This window comes from Ictalurus punctatus, chromosome 15, assembly GCF_001660625.3.
Source record: "Ictalurus punctatus breed USDA103 chromosome 15, Coco_2.0, whole genome shotgun sequence".
NCBI lineage: Eukaryota > Metazoa > Chordata > Actinopteri > Siluriformes > Ictaluridae > Ictalurus > Ictalurus punctatus.
The window spans coordinates 19,859,735-19,880,774 of NC_030430.2; the positions used below are offsets into that span (position 1 = coordinate 19,859,735).

Below are 21,040 nucleotides of genomic sequence, written 5' to 3' on the forward strand. Positions count from 1 at the left end.
TAATTTTAACATTCCCTTTTGTGGAAAAAACCGGGGGTTTATTTCCAACACCTCGTGCAGCCACTGGTCTTCGTCTTGGCTTTATTAAACAATTTGAAGTAAACAAAGACTCAAAACTGCATCCACCAGCGTGTGGGGAGGAAAAAAAGAGAAAAGAGAACAGGCCTTTAGAGGGTGTCTATTCATACAGCTGGAGTTGAGCTTTGGACATTTAATGAACGCATAAAAGTGGTGAAAACATTACAAGCTCCCTTCACAACTGGCACATAAAAAACAAATTGTGCCCCTTTAAAGCTGACGATTTTAAAAGAATACAGCTTCTATCAAAACGTGAAGTTAAACAAATGAGTTTTATACATGTGCCGTATAACACCACACCTACTCCCTCTGTGACCTTTGTTTGTCCACAGCAGAGTGTCATCTGTCACTGTGTGTTTAGCGTCGTCTCTCTCCCTCTCTCTCTCCTGTTTACTGGAGACATCCCCCTGGGCATTTCACCACTCTAGTCCACACACTTTCATATGACTCTGTCTGCCAGGGAACCAAAAGGCTGAGCTTTTACTCCAAATGGAGCCAGTTAAACAGCAGACAGCAAGCTGGTCTTTTTTTTTTTGTGCTGTAATACATATATCATAAATGTGTCAAATGCCAGTGGCACATGTGCTTAAACAGTACAGCAACAGCTAAGAGTTTGGCAGAGAACAGAGACTCTGCATGTTCAGCCCTGTCTACTGTCAGCTGGGTATGAAAACCAAGGCCATGCCATACGCTGTGTGCTTGGAGATGAGAGCTATGGGAATCTGGAGCCAAACAGAGCGTTTGCAACTCACATGTGTTCGACAGTAAAAGTACAACATAAGTGACGAGCGTAATAGACTTCACGAAAGCATTGGCTATGATGGTGAAAACAGGGATACGGCAAGACGTTCTATACTGTTTTAAACGACATCCATGCTAAACACACATCTAATGTCAGTCGTAATGTGAGAAGAACTGTCGACATGGTTAGTAATTGTAAAGTGCTGTTATAAGGGGAAATAAATAAATAAATAAATAAATAAATAAATAAATACAATCAACACCAGTGTTGTGTGTGACGTGACGTTGATTATTTTCCAATAACAGCATCTTCCCAAGTGTTTTCTTCCTCTTATTACACAAAGTTTCCAATGCTAACACCTTTTCATTAATTAATGGACAACACACTATTTATCCGTTTGCATTTAATTCTGCGGAACAGTCGTGTGATCTACTGTAACGTAGCAATTATAAACATGGTCGTCAGTCACCAGCCTCTCTTCTTCCCCCACTAGGTCAATAAAACAAAATGCAGCTTGTCGTGTTACAGGGTAAGCGCATAATAGGGGGTTCTCGCCTCGCACCCTGCAGGGTTGGGGGTTCGATTCCCGGCTCGGAGTTTGCATGTTCTCGACGTGCTTCGGGGGTTTTCTCTGGGTACTCCGCTTTCCTCCCCCAGTTCAAAAACGTGCGTTGTGGGCTGACCGGCATCTCTAAATTGGTCGTAGTGTGTAAATGGGTGAGTGTGTGTGTGTGTTGGGTTGGCACTCCATCCAGGGTGTTCCCTGCCTCCAGGGTGTCCCCTGCCTTGTGTCCCAAGTCTAGATAGGCTCCAGGCTTCCAGCGACCCTATGTAGGATAAGCGGTACAGACAATGGTGGACAAATAAATAAATAAACAAACAAATAAATATATATATACACGTCTACTCACAGGAAGCTTCAAAAATTGTCCTGGTGTAAGTTGCTACTATAGAAACGATAACATATTAGAACAATCCAGGCTGTTAAGGAAATCATCACCATCTGACCAATCAGAATGAAGAATTCAACAGCGCTAAGGTACAACAAATTTGAATGGCAAACTTAGCAATTGCAATTTGGCTGAATTAAGATTTGCCAACATCAAGAATGACACTGGTGAAAATTTAGATGTACACACATCTGATCATTTTGGTATATAATCACAGGGGCACCGAAAGCATTGTGTTTTTCCACAAAAAAAAAAAAAAAAAAAAAGAAAAAAAAATAAACCTGATTAAATAACTCTGATAACTCTGTAGAGAGTTCCCCGATTTATCCATATCCATTTTTTTTTTTTTTATTGTTGTAATGTTTTTGATTGATGCTGACTCGGTCTATATAACTCAAACCAGCCTGAAAATGTACACCCTAAAGAGAATTTGGTGCATTTAGCCTTCCTGCATGAAAAGAGAACAACATTTACTTAAGTGTAACCACTAGACTCATCATCCCAAAGTAATAAAACACAGAGCAGAATCTGGTTTCTGGGCCTGATTTTATGAAGGGAAAAAAAACTGCATATTGCTGTAGACTCATTTCCCCTGTCAGAGGGAGTGTTAATGAAATTTATACCTCCACCATTTTCATTAAAATGACCATTTACTCACTTTTATCACTCGTGCAGAAATCCCTAGGTTAAGGTCAAAGGCACGGCGAGATTGTTTTAAATGCGCTGAACACATGGGCTGAGGCACGGGAGGGGGCGGAAGGCTGGGGTAGTTCAGTCTCACGGACTAAAATGCCCATGAAAATTGTTGAATAATTTAAGGCAAATATTGGCCATCCTGTCTTGCGTGCCGCTGCAAGTGGCAGGAAGTGGCCGCAGCCATGTGCTGAGCTGGTGCAGTCAGTCTGCGCTGTCCAATAAGCAAAAACGTGTCTCTGGACTCAGCATTTATCTGAGCGCTGCAGACTGCACGGTGGCAGACTATTGAATGAGACAGAAAGACACCCCCCACGCCCCACACACACACACACACACACACACACCAACCTAGCCTGATCCAAATCACCTCCTGCAGGACAGCCAGAAAGAATCAAGCCCTCCTGAGAAGTTTCTATTCTCACCTTGGCATGTATAGGGGCTCCATTTGGTTCTAAAGACTTCATAATAAACAAATACGTGCATATCTGTCACGTCGTTTGAATTCGTAAACAGCACCTGGTGTGAAACTACAAAATGCTTCTTGTTCTACGTAATGAGACGCAGGCAAATTCATTAACACGTTCGCTTTTTCTTGTCGATTTTGAAGCCGTGTCAGCTAGTCTGCTTGCCTGTGATGTCATTATTGCAAAGAAAATGGGACGACAAATAAAAAGGCCTTTGAGATCCAATTTGAAAAGAAAGACAACAAGGTGGCCGGGGGGAGGGGAGGCGAGGGGGGGGGGGGGGGGGGTGGGGGCGGGAGGAGTTTTACATATAAAAGGGAAGGGACGCGAAAAGAAAAGAAAAGAAAAGAAAAAAAAATTTATTACAGTTTCCAAAACATATACAACGACCTCCTGGACCCTTTTATTTCAAATCGACCCGCTGGGAGATGACTTTTTTTAAGGCCATATATTATATCTAATGATGACACCGTTAAAAAGAAAAAAAAAGAAAAGAAAAAAAAAAAAAGAACAATAATGGAAAGCTATTCTGTATTTCATTATACTGTATTATTTGGTGCACCTGATACACACAGCGCCTGTTTATGAGTCACCGTATTAGCACATGCTCAGCTGAAGCATTTGCAATGACCTTGCCATTCTCATTGGGGCATGAAATTACGGTGGTGGCACCTCGATATTACAGCTATAAATACTGTAAACTGCATATCTAGGCTACGTTTTCTATTGTCTTTCAACATAAACCTGATCGGTATTTATTTAAAGGAAAACCCATTGCTCGTCCCGATTATTTACAGCTCTATTTTCTGGACTCTGGTTTTCAGGCTGTTTTTCCTTTTGCCTCTGTATTTATTTATTAGTAGTAGTAGTAGTATTTTTAAGATGATGATGCGATAATTCTGCGGCTTTTGACTTTACGGGTTAAGAACAAGCTTCAACAGCCAATTATAAAACTGCTTACTAAAATATTTTGGTTGAATACAGACAAACACTGTTTTATTAACCTACCAGGCCTGCAATAAGTTGCCCTTGAGTGACTATTGCTCACATTTTAAATACGATTTGTATTTTTCCCCCCAAGCCATATGTAATAAGACAATGGGAGGACATGAGTGGATAGAGGTCAATAAGTTATGTGCTGTTCATGTGTGCTTGTTCACATGACTGAATGTTCACATGTCCTAAATAATGACCAGTCATTTATTTACAGGTTTTTTTGGGGGGTTTGTTTTTTTTTAAAAGGAGGCTCTCATTTCCCTTGCTTTATCACCCACTGCTTATGACAAACTGGCAGAGAGAAGCATGGCTAGGTGGCGCCGTGGACTAATTTATAACCACATCAATCCCCTCTCGCCTTCTCCGCAAGCCTTGGTCATTGCCACTTTTGTCCAAGAGGCGAGCCGCATCGACTCACCCGCAAACACCATCCTATTAAGATCTAGAATGATGAACCACATCCTTTCCTGTGTGGCATGTGCAGTATTACACTAGTGGTGCTCCTGTGTTCCTTATGACCCTCTGCTATAATGAAACAACTATGAGGAAGAACACTAGAGAACGCAGAAAGAGTCTATTTATCTGTATTCATCTATGGACAAATGATAACTCCATTAGAGCTGCAGTACGGAACTTTGTTTTGGTTCAAAATGAACAAAAATCAATTACTGAGCAAGTACATAAAAAAAAAAAAAAAAAAAAAAAAAGAGAGAAAAAAAATCAGTGTTCAAATCTGTCTTCTTGCCTCACCCTGATTCGCAACAGTAAACTTATAGTAATGATTTAGAATTTGAGCTGTCGGGTCGGATTTCGCGGGAAATGGTGGTTAGCGTCGTTCGTCTTCGCGTGGTCACGTCACATCCGTAAACAGAAAGAAGCTACTACATCGTGTGTGTGGGTGCTGAAGATGGTGGAGTGTTTGTGTTTACAACAGTTGCATAGAATTTAAACTCATCATCTAGACACCTGCTTTTAATCTGGACAGTTCTAAACGCAATCACCGTTGACATCTGGGGAATCGGGTGTTGTCAAAGCCAGGAATCCTGGCCTGCGGCCCCGTACACAGCGAGCTGCGATGCACTGTGTGTTCTGACAACTTTCTATCCTAGCCAACATGAACTTTTTTCAGCAGTTTTTCTGCTACAGTAGCTCTTCAGTGGGATCGGACCAGACAGGCTGCCGCTCGCTGGACTACTTTTTTGTTGTTTTTTCGCACCGTTCTGTGTAAACTCTAGACACTGTTGTTGTCTGTGAAAATCCCAGAAGATCAGCAGTTTCTAAACGACTCAAACCGGCCTGTCTGACAACAGCGAGCATGCCACATACAAAAAAAACTAAACAAAACAAAAAATCGCTGTTTGATGTAAACATTAACTGAAGTTATTGACTTGTATCGGCACGATTTTATTCACTGCACTGCTGTCACATGGTTGGCTGACTGGATAACTGCAAGAGGGAATTAAAACTATATGGTCAAATGTTTGTGGACACCTGAGTAGCATCACGCCCACATGCGGTTCTTCCACAAACTGTAGCCACAAAATTGTCCAGAACGTCTTTGTACGCTTTAGCATTACAATTTCCCTTCACTGGAACTAAGAGGACAAAGCTGTTCCAGCATGACAATACCCCCTGTGCACAAAGCGAGCTCCATGAAGACATGGTGTGCCAAGGTTGTTGTAGAAGAACTCAGTTACAGAACATTAGCCCATGCATTTCTATATACACACTGAGAGCGTGTGTCGGTGGATCTCAGAGCAGATTAAAGCATTAGAGTGCATGTAAATAACATGTGGAGGAGAGATTATTGTGTAAGGCTCCTGCAACATGTAATCAACGCGCTGCCTGTTTTCCCCTTCATCAGCTGCGCTGCCCGCTGCAGGAATCCAATTTGAATCCCACTCTAGCCCGCGACGCTATTGTTTTATTTTATGTGAGCGCTGACATTTCTCCTCGCTAATACACAGCAAAATCGGAAAATATTTACATAAATATGACATTAAACTCTATTGGAAAATTAAGATGGACACATGCTGCTGTTTTGGGCATGTGATTGAGTTGGAGCCGGTAATGGAGGGGTTCTCGGGAGGTCAGCCAATTTTTTTCCCCTTATTTAATTTTTTTTTTTTTTTTTTTTATACGGAAGGTGCAGTGGAGGATATTGGAAAGGAAACACAAGTTTATACCCTTTATAAGTCTGCTACTGCACAAATCCCAAATATAAACAATCTAACTAAAAAAATAAAAAAAAGTTTTTGCTCAAATAACAGCTATTAATTTCACCATATCATCAAATTAAATGATGCACATCTTACTCCTAGGAACACATTGAGGGGGGAAAAAAAAGCAAAAAAAGAAAAAGCATTTAGTTATAGGCGAGTGTGCAAGGAAATTTACGTACCATACATAATTAAGATGAATATCAAAGCGAGAACTTACTCCGTGATTAAATGGTATGGTATGTTTATAAATGGTGTGTTTAGAGCTTCTAACCATGACCTTGGTTTAACCCTAACCCTAATTAATGGGGATTAGCTATAAACAGACCAAATTAAAGGTCACCCTCATAGTTCTTATTTATGCTAGTGGATTTAAGGCACGGTTTAATATGAAATATGTCCATCATTTCTTTTAAAATCAAACCTCGCCTCTAAGTAAAAATGACAAAACCCGTCAAAAGAAAAAAGGGAAAAAGAAAAAAAAAGAGGCAAGACTGCAGTAATAACACGAACGGGAGTTTGCCCGAACGGCTTCTGTGAACTCAGCGGGGCTCTGACAGGGGGGAAAAAGCAAATTTTGTATGAAATTTAATAAAGTGAAATTGGCTTAAGATTACTCAGCACTTTGCCTCCAGATTAGTCTCCCTCCCTCCCAGCCTTCAAATTGCACGAGTTGCTTTTAAAGTGATACGACATCGTGACATAATTACATTGTTCAAGGTGAGGCGCGCTAGAAATGGCTCTTTGCTGACACAAGGCCATTTTCCACAACATGCAAATTTACAGACGAGAACGGCAGCGCTATTCAAAGACATAACTCTCGGTGGAAACGTCCTTAACCAAAACAAATCAAGGTTAACACTGTTGATCTACACATCGAGACGCATAGGGGTTGCTTCGACATCATGACACGGGGATCAGGATGAATTATATTCGCAATCAAAAAGCCAAAAAAAAACAAAAAAAAAACAGCTCTGTGTTCTAACGGTCATAATTCCTTTTTATATAAGTTTATTCATGTTATCCAGTTGACCTTGACCAGGGTTGTTCAACTAAAGTGTTTATGCAACAGTCCGGTAACATAAAATGTATTACTTATAAACATCTGGAATTACAACTAACGACACTGAATGGCATGTTAAACATTTTATTACTTCACCATTAGTGATTAGAAGCAGTACTGAGTTAATAACACTATCTGGGAGTAGTGTCCACATTCAAAGATTTCCAAAAGTCTCTGGCAAATATGAAAAATTTCCATCATTATTAACTCAACATCATGATGTGGCCGACTCTATCCACATATATAGATCTACAGAAGCCCAAGCACACCCAAGGGACACATTGCTCTGGGAATTTAATTCTATGGAGTCAAAATATGTCTAGCGGCACTAAATTGTTCAGAGTAGGGAAAAGCAAGATTTACGGTATTGATAATCCAACAACCCAATATCATGCTTTTTGACATGTACTAACCCACGCTGAGAAGAACTGAGAGGAACTTATGTAAGAAAGTTTTCTCTATATTTGGATGTGATGTGTCTTGTAGTATTTAAAAGACATACAGTATAACTACAGGGTGTCCCAAAACTTTCCATACATTTGGGAAAATTAACACTTTTTAAGCTAAAAGTCTTTTTTTTTTTAAAAAAACAAAACAAAAAAAAAACACAACAACTTCATAGTATATATTATATTATATATCGTTCTTCAGAATGTCTTTGACAAAAGAAGAACGTATTGAAATCATTCTCATGGCTGGATCGGGAAGCTGTCGCAAGGTTGCGATGGACTTTAAAAGGAAACATGCAAAGCACATCATACAAACACACACACACACACACACACACACACACACACACGACACTGTTGCCAAACTATTTAACAAATTCATAAAGACTTCTTGGACCAACCAAGAAGTGGACGTGTGGGGGAAGCTACCGCTTGGCTGTTTGAGTTAAAACACACACTAGAATTTCCTATTTTAGGAAAAGTAATTTATAAGAAAGTGCGGATGTTAATGTCTCCGGTGTTCGGTGGCTACGTCGTAACTACACCACCTTCAAGTGCCCGGTGGTTCCAGGTCGACCTACAGTGGATTTTACAGATACCGAAATCTAATATGGGCAGTACCTGTCTGTACATTTTTTAAAAATGAAATAAATATATAAATATTAATATATGAGCTATTAATAAATATTAAAGTAAATAAAAGATGTACATCCAAACTGGACCAAAAAGTAACACAACTAACAAATATAGCGGCAAGCAGCAACGGCGGATTCCTCCTCAAGATTGCGGCCCATTTCAAAATTGAACTGGTAGAGAAATGTATCCCACAGATACAACATTTCAACACATTTGGATCAAAGGGAGATTTTAGGTTCCTTTTTGTAGTTTTCCCACAAATGATCATTGTACAAAAAAAAAATCCATAATGTGGACATTATGGGTTCTTGAGATTTTTTTGTTCCCCATGAGCAACAAGGCATGCGTAACAACTTTCAGACAGTTTGTCCTGATGGAGTAAAAATGCCATCATTTTGAATGTGTCAACTATGAGGCGTGTCCTGTATCGCCGCCGATACTCTGTTTAGACCCATGCTTTCTGAGAAGTGTAAGTCTCTAGTTTCAGTGAGGCACAGTAGAACAAAACTGACCAAAATTGACCGAGCTTCATGGTTCTGGAGAAGACGACTTACTGTTTCTGTTAGCATTAGCTGCGGCCAAATCTGCCAAGAATGTCTGCCTATTCGATAGACAGACCAGCCAACCCTTGCCAGAAAGCCATGGATGCATGTGCGTGGCCCCAAGCTCGAGTGCGTGTAAAGGGCCTGAGGAGTCATTGAGAATTTTGGAGCATGCGCAGACTGTGGAGGAAGGGAGACATCCACTGGCAGAGTGCACTAGCATTTAGCCGAGCATGCATATTTCAGATATTCACAATAAATCTACTTTACATCTTACATTCACACATTTCTCAGATTTGTCACTCAACATTGTCAAGAGTGTTCATATGAACCGGTGATTGAATCGGAGTATCCGTTTTATGCCTAGCGGATGTGTAAAGCATTATTTTAGCGTTAATGATAAATTATTATTCCTTTTAAGGTCATTGTTTTTGGAGATATGAGGTTGCCATCGCACATGGTAACATGCTGTAGTGTCCTCTTTGTGTGTGGCACGGATCAAGTCCATAGGTTAGTGTTCCATTGATTTATGGACACAAGAACTATGTGTAACAGTTGTCAATTCACCAATATGTAAATAGTTCAGCCAGTTTTTATTTGATTCCTTATTGCTTATCACCCTAGAGGAAAAACGTGTCCCACACATATGTACCACAGTTCAAGTCCATCGGACCTACGGGTCACGAGGGAAGATTTTCATAGTTTTGGACAAATTTTCAATGTACTGGAAAATCTATCATGGTGGACTTTATGGTTCCCAATGGCTTTTTTGTTCCCCATGAGAAATAAGGCATGTATAACAATTTTTAGACATTTTGGACTTATGGGGCGGAGGGAAAATCACATAGATTTTGGGCGTGGCCTGTAGCACCACCTATGGGCTCATGTGGGGCATTTTTGGTTTGGGAGTTAGTCGTGGCCTATAGTATCAACGCGGCAAATTTCAAAACTTTTTACCATTTAGATCTTGAATTATTAGGCACATTAGGGAGATGAGATGAGAATAATAAGAAGAAGAAGAGGGAGAAGAAGAATAGTAACAATAACAATTTCGCCTCTAGCAGCCATTCTCTTACTGTATAATGACTGGACAATTCTCAGCCGCTCCCGCAATGGACGCAGCCGGGACTATCGGTGAAAACTATCCGTATGGATTCTCGAAGATATCCGATAGTTCCAGCAATTGGCAAAACCGATCAAGTGGTCGACCTCTACTGGTGGTTACCGCAAAACCCCAAATATGCACGGACTCCAGTATGTACCATGACAGTACCTACCTATTAGTTAATTTATTTATTGTTTATCATTGTTGGATAAAAAACTTCAGTAGTATCTATAAGAAATATTGTTATATGATGTGAAATATATACTTGTCTAGCGTTAGCCAAGTCAAACATACACTGATCAAATCTATTTCACATGAATGAACTTAAAACAATCTTCATTTACTTTGACAAAAAAGAAACGTTCAAGCAGAGGGAAAAATGATTTAAGAGGAGGAATAATGGGAGAAATATTATTAACGTGAAATGGGGGAACGGGGCGGGGCTTCCGGGGAAGTGTCCGTTAATAGCCGAGAGTTCAAAAAAACCTATACAATCAGGTTGACGTCTATTTGCCATTGTTTGTTGGAGAAAAAACAAATAAGACTCTCTCGACGTATCTGCAAGCGCTAACTTAAAATACGTAAAAGGTTGGCAGGTCTGTTAATGTATTTCCATTATTAAGATCTAGTTCCGCTCTATAAACACAAAAATGACCCTGTCCATCTGACTACCTGAATAACAAACTAAAAAAAAAACTCAAACTGGATGTGGATTTGGAAATGGAAAGCATTAGAAAGAAATTAAGAAGCCATCGTTCAATATAAACTTCATGCAAGCAGCAAGAGTGAGCTATGAATTATAAATAAAGCTGACCTGCTGCTAAAGAGATGCACTGATGAGGGGAAATTCTAAAGGACACTAGGTAGTCATAATAGCTTCATGATGTGAGCAAGAACAGTCTGCAAACATAGATTTAGCCTCATGTTAACTCTTAAGCCTTCTGGCACTGACCGGGTCAGAATCTCAGTGCTTTCTGGATTAATTAGTCCCTCACTCTCACACAATTTATGGGCTGAAATGATAAGAAAAATTATTTCAGGAAGATGCGCTAATCTATGGAGGAACAAGAAACAATCTGATCTCATGTGGGGGGGGGGGGGGGGGATATATTAGCGATGTGGGGATAGACATCTGTGTAGACAAAGAAAACATTTACAAGCTATAAGCGAAATCCAGAAATATGGGAAATTCTCACCTATTCTTTTTATTTATTTATTTATTTTTTTGTATTAAATATCGTTTAAACTTTAAACAGCTTTATGTTCCTCCTCGTTACATTTTGAAGCTCAATTCTATTAAGTTTAATGACTAATTCTGAATTTCCAGGCACATCTCACGCTTGAATATAATTTACACCACAGAGCTGTTGAATTTTCTGCAGAAGAAAGAAAAAAAAGAAAAGAAAAAAAAAATAAAAAATCACACGATATTAATTAATTAGGCAATACTGCACGAGCAAGAGTATGGTATTGAATACTGTATCAGTACGATTGTGATAGGCCGCGTGCGGTAGGGCGCGTCTCGCCCAGCTCCCTAGGTGGTGAATCAGTGTATCGTGTACACGAGTTCGGGCACTGGTGGTAAGGACACAGGCTCACTTCACATTAGGACACCGATGACTCGATTTCCGGCGACGTGACTACGTACTCGCGTTGTTAAACATCACTACTGGCATTTATCAACAACACGCAGGACCGATATCTTTCTGGCATTATGTGTCATATAGACTTGTTAGCTTAATCACATGCGGTTCTGTCATAGTACTTCAAGCAGGATCATAGGCAAGGGAGTGAATTTTTAAAACACATTAAACAAACCGTATATAGAACGTCGAATATGGTTACAAATCTCTAACGTAAGGAATCATTTGAGAGCCACAACAACGGTAACAAGCTGCTTACGTTTGTAGACGAAGTTGACTGAGAGTTCTTCCCCCATAACATTTTTATTATTTTTTTTAAGGTGAGAGGCTTCTGAAAACATGATGTCATTTCCAGTAAGGGATAATAACATAATGAGCATCGATGCGCCCTGGTTTTTACGGTGCATTGTGGGATTTTTTCAGGGCGCGAACGTTCCGGTGCACTGGAAGCCCATAAAAATGGCCGACTCCTTGATCAGTGCTCTGACTACTGAACCAAGGACTGATCGAGACACACCCGTAGTATATTCATTATAACTGCATGACCGTTACTACGATAGTGCTTTTACATAACAGATCTATGTATAAACAAAACATTTATATCGAGTAACTGACATTTCGGATACAGTACGGCCAAAAGTTTTGTTTATTTTTGCCATGCTAATGGAAACAGATCCCAAAGAAGCTACACTCACTGACAGCCCATCAGCTAGCTGGCAAGCTGCTTGTTGGGCAAACATTGATTTGTACATTCCAGTTAAAGGTGCAGCCGGTGAAATTGGCTTCACTTTATCCTTTTTATTAACATATGAAAGCTTGTCAGATGGCAAGTCAAAAGTTATGTTCATGAAAAATGTATCGTTTGCCATGTCCGCTGATGATGTCGCTAACGCTAATGTAGCAACGGTTTCAATCAGACTGATGTTAGAACTGGAATTTTACGCGGTGAACACAGACAAGCGTGGTTATACAAACAGCACCCTGAATACAAGCACTCTTCGAACGCCGCTCGTCCAATCAGATCAGTGAACCAGAACTAACTGTTGTATAATTTAACAGCAGCTCCGACTGTAATTCTGACTGCAAAGAAAATCACACGTTTATATAAATGCACTCGTTCTAATACATACTGTTTCTGTAGTAAAAGCTAATACGCAAGTCAAGACTAATAAGAAGCACATGAACTCTTTCTAGCAGTACACTGGCGTTCCATTCCACCGGCCGAATGGAAATAGACTCGATTTTTAATCAGTATAAACAAAGGAATTACCGCAAATCTGTTATAAATGTAGTCAGGACACTGTTGGGTTTCTGTGTGTAGAGTACCGTGACACTGTGTTTAGCTGCTGGTGAGCAGGGCGATGGGAAAGGGGAGGGGTTTGAGCCCCCTGCTGGGCAAACGAGTCACACCTCTCCACAATAACATTGGTGCAGAGATATATCGGACAGCACGACTAAAGCTTTGCTTATTGTAAAACACCGTATACAACCGCGAGAATAAATTATAACATTTAAACCTAATAGGGATTATTAAAGCCCCGAGTGTCTACTTTCATATTAACCACCACTGCAGTGTGAGTGTGACATCACAAATTTATTCAATGCTGAACATTGAGCACTCCCAAAACAGGTGGGAATCATATTCTGGTTAAAAAGAGTTTAAAATGTGTCGTTATTTAACAAAGAAAAAGATATAATGGTTGATTATGGTGAGGCTTTCTAAAAGAAGACGTTTATCATTTTGTCAGGAGTCTCCCGTGCTAAAGTTTTTCGCCACAGCGTCTTCAGTATGTAAGGAATTTACACTTTCTGATTTCTCTGAAATATGAGTTTTGTTGTTGCTTTACCTTCCACAGAGAGGAGAAAAAGGACACTTGAGAGGGAATCACTGTTTATAGCAGCTTTAATGTAAGTGATAGTAGGCACTAACTTGTCTTGTGGGTGTTCCACAACATTAAATGTGACCATGAATGGATAAAAACGAAGATACGTCAATCTTTAATTAATAAATATTGCCAGCGTTGGCAAATATCTGTGATGATACAGGGAGGGGAAAAAACACTTCCACTTTGTATTATGCCGCATCTCATGATTGTTATTTTCCTATTATAGAACAGTCCATCATGCGTCATATCTTATGTATAATACGCAATTGCGTCATATAGTTATGTATAACATATACGATCGTGTGAAAAAATAAGTACACCCCATGGAAATTTTTGGATTTACTTTTGACAATATTTGGACAAGCAAACATCATCTTTGAAATAGTACCTGTTAATAAAGTTGATATACTTGAATAAAACCACAACATTAACTTTTTCGATCATTTATTCAAAAGAAATATCAATAGATGTGACCATTCTTCTGTGGAAAAAGTAAGTTCACCCTTGCCCTAGAAGCTAGTATTGCCCCCTTTAGCAGAAATTACTTCTTGTAGGCGTTTTGCATAATTGTCCGCCAGTCTCTGACATCGCCTTGCTGGAATTTATGACCGCGCTCACATTATCTTCAAGCACTCTTTGATATGATGCAGAATTCCTAAATGAATCAATGAATGCAAGTATCACTCTGAATAATCGGTTATCCGTATTGGCTGAGAAATTTAGCATCGGTGCATCTCTAATATTAATTCATATTATTAATATTTCCTATAAAGGAAATGAAAGTAAAAAGTCACTTTTCATCGCATAATCCACGATCTCTAAAGCCCGGAAGCCTTTTTGTTTTTTTTTTTAAATCGTTCTTAAAACGTGTCAAAGCACAATTAGTGTCATGTCTCCTGTTTTAATTCCGAGCACAGATTAATGAATCATGGTTTGATGCATTGTGTGGCATACATTGCACGCGCATATTGATAAACAGCCGTGAGTTTAGAGTGAATGCAAATTTGTGCTCACGCCACACTAATCGCAGGTCGATAAAATTGTTCCGATGGATTCCAGGCCTTTAATATTTATGATAACAGCTAAATTAAGTAAAAGCCTTAAAATGCTGGGAGGGAGCATAATTGACAATTGCACTGAAAGTACAGGAGAGTTTGTCAATATTCATTTTCTGCATCCCAAAGAAGCGTCACAACTAGTAAGTCATTTATCCACCTCACAACCAGGGCTAAGCTCTATGAACAGCAAAAAGGGGAAAAAATAAATAATAAATATCGACCCCTACTTGAACCATCGGGGCCTGCAGCCACAGGGCCGACCTTTCACCCCTTTCACCCTTTTTTCAAAAGCAAGTGCCCTCACACGATTAGCATTTTTATCCCAGTGTCTGGGGTTCATTATTGCGCCGTGTTAAAAACTCACCTTTTTTCTTTAGGAAAGCTTTTCTGGTAGCCAATGGACTCTGGCGAACTTTGGGGTTCTGCAAGAACTTCACCGCTGTAGCAACCTGCGAAAAAGAAAAGAAAAGAAAAGAAAGAAAAAAATATCATAAGTGTCAAGTAACCTGCAGTAGTCTTCAGCAAATGGCATGCTCAAAAGCTCATTACAAATAAGAGGTGGAATAATTCTTCCATGGGCAATTACTGTGCACGTCTCCTGCGCCGCGGTATATCATCAGCCAAGAGCAGGAACCTTAGAGAAACTCGCCTGCACAGTAAGTATATGGAGGCTAGACCACCAAACCACTTTAGAGATAAATCTAGGAAACGAGTGAATCAGCAGTTATAAAATTATCCCATCAAGGTTTGCTGAATAAATGGGGTATGGACTTTAATTTGCCATTATCCTCTTTAAGACAAACTCCAAGCCTTAAGTGAGCAGGGACTGAAAATCTATACTTAATGCTGAAGTGCTCATCTGTATCTAATAACTGCTGAATACCTGCCTGAAAACTTCAGCGATTCTTTAAGAAGAAAATGCATTATGATTAAATAACTGAGGCTGCATGTTGTAATGACCATGTGTTAATGCACTAGAAAATTAAATATCAGGACATATGTAGTTGTAAGTGCAGTGGGGTGTTGATCGATTCCATCCTGTTTTCCTTCGAGATGCCCCTTAATTTGCCACTTTAGCATGCTTTCTGCAAGAATTAAAAAAAAACCGCCTCCTTCCTTAAACGCCATTACGACACGAATTTGAAGTGGGGGGTTGGGAGAGCCTCCGGAGTGCAGCTTTTAAAGAACAGATAAACATGAAATAACATCTGGAGGTAGGTGGAAGCGCACACTCAAGCTCAGAGCCGAGCGCTCTCGTTATCGCACCTGTGGTCCCCGTGATTCAATTGTAAAAGTCATCCCTCTAATAGGTTGAAAGGTTTTGATTACTCTTCTTTTTCTTTAAGCGGGCAAAAGATAAAAAGTGATTGAGCACACTGCCTGTGGTAATTCATTTTAGGTAATGCATTGCATATACTAAAGACCTGTTTCAATCCAAAAGAATTGCATTTTGAAAATAGGGCCGAGGACGACGTAGGACGGGGCGAGGCGAGGCGAGGCGGCCATGATCATAACTCTTCAAAAACAAATAAAAGACACAGCGAGGCGGGGACGCGGGTTCCCTATCGAAACCCGTAATATTGATTTCAGCTTTAATTTACACTACAGACTCTCACCTTGTTTCTTTTTTCTGATCTCCAAGCAAATTATTAAACAAGTTACACCTAATCAATTAAACATTATTTCTACAGCACTTTAAACGAAAAACACTGCCACAAGGTCTAATATCGGGCATAATTATTTCTATTTTCTGAACTGTAAATACTTCCATATCGATTTGAAACACAATCAACGAAACACAATATTATCGCTTTCAGTTACGCTAAAATCTGCCAAGAGTGCCATCTTTATTTTTTTATACAGACGAGCAAATAGACATGTGAACCTGGAATGATCCGCGCAGGTGTTTTAAACGCTCTAATATTAACCCACACTTTCAGGAAGTCCCGCCCCCTTCCTATATCTCATGCGCTCTCGCTTACTGTCATGGTAAATGGAGGAAATTTTACGTCTATTAATGTGAAACTAAATCTATCCCTGTATGTTCGACTTAGCTAACATCAGAGAAGGAGAAGTATATATATCATATACACCGTTCAGCCAGAACATTAAAACCGGCTGCCACCAAAACAGCTCCGATTCGTCGAGGCATGGACTCCACAAGACGTCTGAAGATGTGCTGTGCTATGTGGCACCGAGACGTTAGCAGCAGATCCTTTAAATCCTGTAAGTTGCGAGTTGGGGTCTCTACGGATCAGACTAGTTTGTCCGATGTCGGACGGGGAGTTTGGAGGCCTCTGGGTTACTGATCAGAAGGTAAGGAGTTCAAGCACTAGCACTGCCAAGCTACCACTGGTGGGCCCTTGGGCAAGGCCCTTAACCCTCAGTTGTATAAATGAGATAAATGTAAGTCGCTCTGGATAAGGGCGTCTGACAAATGCAATAAATGTAATGTAAATGTAACACCTTGAACTCTGTCATGTTCCTTTCCTGAACAATTTTTGCAGGGTGGCAGGTCGCATTAGCCTGCTGAAAGAGGCCACTACCATTAGGATGTCCTCTGACCCATGACACGGAGATCCTCTGACCCAGTCGTCTACCCATCACAATTTTCCCTTATCAAACTCACTCGGGTCTTTACGCTTGCCCATTTTTCCTGCTTCCACTACATCAATTTTGAGAAATGACCGTTCACCTGCTGCCTAATAAATATATCCCACCCCTTGACAGGTTCCACTGTAATGAGATTATCAGTGTTATTCACTTCACCCCTCAGTGGTTTTAAACGTATGGCTGATCGGTGTATATCGTTTTACTATATTTATTATCAATGTCATGGTCAGCTCTTTTGAGCCCTAAAATACTAAACGGGCCAACAATGAGGTGTCAAATCTAACACTTTACAAACAATTACATTACTTTTATGGAGTTTATGGGTTACACAAAGATGCGTGAACATTCCCATTTCTCTGGATGAGGTGTAAATGTGTGCGGCTGTGACTCAGGTGGTAGAGCGGGTTGTCCACTAATCGTAGGGTTGGCGGTTCGATTCCCAGCCCACATGACTCCACATGGCGAAGTGTCCTTGAGCAAGACACCGAACCCAAAGTTGCTCCCGATGGCAAGCTAGCGCCTTGCATAGCAGCTCGGCTACCATTGATATGTGTGTGTGTGTGTGTGTGTGTGTGTGTGTGTGTGTGTGTGTGTGTGTGCGCATGAATAGGTGAATAAGAACCAGTGTAAACCGTTTTGGAACCACTAAGGTTAAAAAAAACAAAAAAAAACAAACAACGTGCTATTTACCATTTAAGCGTGTTAAATGCGGTCACCTGAAACCTGACAGCGGCGTACAGAATGTGCATGATAAAAACCCCAACGCAGGCTTGAGCAGAACCGTTGCAGTAAAAAACACAAAAAGAGAGAGCTTGCATTCAAAAGATCAACTTCAAAGAGGTTTCAGATGTGAAATGTAGAATGATTCAAAAACAGAAACCTCAGAAAGGAGAGGAGAGAGAGAGAGAGAGAGAGAGAGAGAGAGAGAGAGTGTGTGTGTGTGTGTGTGTGTGCTGTATGCGTGCATGCACGAGTGTGTAGCTGTTGGCCCTGGATTAAACGACAATTCTAATATTTGTGTGGTGGTCTGGGAAAACCCTCCATATGTCACTGGGGCTGAATTCTGGAATATATATATATATATATATATATTTTTAGGCCAATAATTCACTTTGACATTTTCTAATTTTTTTAACAACGACTTTGAAATGTTTTTATTTAGGCTACTAAGCCTTCTAACCCTGCCTTGGGGTCTGCCTGTAGAGATCATGCTGTATACTAAGACAAACGAATAGTGATAACTGCAGTCCAGATCTCGGAACCCTCGCTAGCTAAGTGAGCTTTTCACCTCTCTCAGCGCGCTTCATGCTGCTGTAAAGCAACACGCCGAAACAAAACGGATGTAAGCCTGATCGCTTCGGTTTGTAGTAAGATTCCAGCTGTCAAAATGTCTGCGGTGCTCCTGTTTCAGTCACGTCATCATGAAAACAGAGAAAAGCACTCACACACTCGGCAGACCTTTAAACTTTAAAATGCTTCAATGACCTAATAAAACATTAATAACAAGAAATTTAGTCAACAGAACAAAAGTGACTGAATGAATCAGCGATTTTTTCCTCTCCGGTTCGAACATGAGCAGAGATCAGTCGAGTGACGGCGACGATGAAGTAGATTCGATTACGAACGTGGAATCGGAACGGAATCATTAAACGCGGTTTTGATTTTTTTCACTTTGGGGGGATTTTAAAAATAATGTTAGAGCTTTACTTATGACTGAGAGATGTGCAAAAAAATGTATTGCAATTCAGGAAAGGTTGTAGTTGTAAAGGGTTTTCCCAGGCCGCCATACATATAATAAAAACTAGAGATGGCATCGAGCCGATACTCTGTAACAGTATCAAGCTGGCACCGGAACAAAATGGTGGATCGGATATTGGATCCTGTAACAAATGACAAAAATCGGAATTGGATTTTGGGGAAAAAAAAAAAAAAAAAAGTTTTTCTGAAACGAACTGGAAATGTTCACATATAAAGAGATTTGATTGGTTTGTCTTTTTATTTGAGGACTGATTTTATGATATTTATCCTTTTAAGTGATTTTTCTGTGAAAATGAAGTGCTTCAGCTTTAAAAAAATAAAAAAAATAACAACAACGACAAACATTTAAAAAGGTTAGTAGTTTTTAGAGAAAACAATATCGGATGAGTTACGGTATCGTCTGATACGCAAGGTTTCAGTATCAGTATCAGAAAAGAAAAAGTCTCATCATGAGATCTCTAACAAAAACAAAAAAAAAATTCCATGAACCTGTACATGAATGTCTACATGTGCACTCACGGAGCACTTTATTAGGAACACTATACTTATACTGGGTACGGCCGGCCTTTGCGCTGAAAAAAATTCTTCATGACATGAATTCCACAATATGTTGGAAACATTCCTTTGAGGTTTTGGTCCATGTAGACGTGATTGCATCTCGCAACTCCTGCAGATCTTTCAGGTGCACTTTCCTGCTGTGAACCTTCCGTTCTACCACATCCCAAAGGTGATCTACTGGATTCAGATCCGGTGACTGGAAGGGCCACTGAAGAACACCGAACTCATCGTCCTGTTCGTGAAACCAGTTTGAGACGACTTTTGCTTTGTGAAATGGTGCGTTACCGTGCTGGAAATAGCCATTCGAAGATGGGAAAATTGTGGCCATGAAGGAGGAAAACTCAGCAACAAGACTCAAATAGTCTGTGGCATTCAAGCGGTGATTGATTGGTATTAATGGGCCCAAAATGTGCCAAGAATACATCCCAACACCATTACACTACCTCCACCAGCCTGGACTGTTGACACAAGGCAGGCTGGGTTCTGTTGGTGCCAAATGACCCTAACATCGGTGTGCCTCAGGAGAAACCAAGATTTATCAGACCAGGCTTTGTTTTTTCCAGTCTTCAACTGTCCAGTCTTGGGGATCCTGTGCCCAACGCTGCCTCAGCTTTCTGCTCTTAGCTGACAGAACTAGAACCCGACGTTCTGCTGTTGTAGCTCATCCACCTCAAGGTGTGCATTCCGAGATACTTTTCTACGCAATACAACTGTACAGAGTGATTATCTGAGTTACTGTAGCCTTCTGTCAGTCTTTCTGTGTGGCTGTGGCTCAGGTGGTAGAGCGGGTTGTCCACTAATCGTAGGGTTGGCGGTTTGATTCCCGGCCCACATGACTCCACATACCGAAGTGTCCTTGGGCAAGACACAGAGCCCCAAGTTGCTCCCGATGGCAAGTTAGCGCCTTGCATGGCAGTTCTGCTACCATTGGTGTGCGAGTCTGTGTGTGAATGGGTGAATGAGACACAGTGTAAAGCGCTTTGTAGAACCTTTGTAGAAATGCAGACCATTTGTTTTTTTCTTTAATGCACCATTCTGAATAAACTCTAGAAACTGCTGTGTGAAAATCCCAGGAGATCAGCAGTTATAAATACTCAAACCAGCCCGTCTAGCACCACCAATCATGCCATGGTCAAAATCACAGATATCACATAAATCACAGAGACCCCCCCCCCCACCCCCCTTCTGATGGTTGATGTGAACATGATCCAAAGCAGGCTGGCCCGTCTCTGCATCATTTTATGCATTACTCTGCGGCCACATGACTGCCTGGTTAGATAATTGCATGAATGAGTAGGTGTACAGTTTTTCCTTATAAAGTACTCATTGAGCGTATATTCTCTCAGTATGTTCTTTACAGTTTAATACACTTGTATAGTCGTATTTGAACATTCTTCTGCTGTCATATTGTCTATTGTCTCTCGCTCAGGTGCTATAACGCTAGAACATCCCACCTGGGATGAGTAAAGTGCCTTATCTCATTATATCTTATCTCCAAAAACGTGTTCCGGATCAATTTTTTTCTTTTTTAAATCTCACAGTTACAAAACGGCACTTCCTTCGATTGCTCGTGGGTCAGCGGAA

At 40.4% G+C, this 21,040-nt stretch overlaps 1 protein-coding gene across 1 annotated transcript in view; it reads right to left on the reverse strand.

Annotated features, from left to right (window-relative positions):
• Window positions 1–21,040, reverse strand: part of pex14 (peroxisomal biogenesis factor 14) — a 91,253-nt gene that overhangs the window by 35,674 nt on the left and 34,539 nt on the right. Inside the window, exon 3 of the mRNA XM_017486870.3 lies at window positions 14,892–14,976. Within this exon, the coding sequence (XP_017342359.1) occupies window positions 14,892–14,976 (85 nt within the window). The remainder of the gene's footprint in view (window positions 1–14,891; window positions 14,977–21,040) is intronic.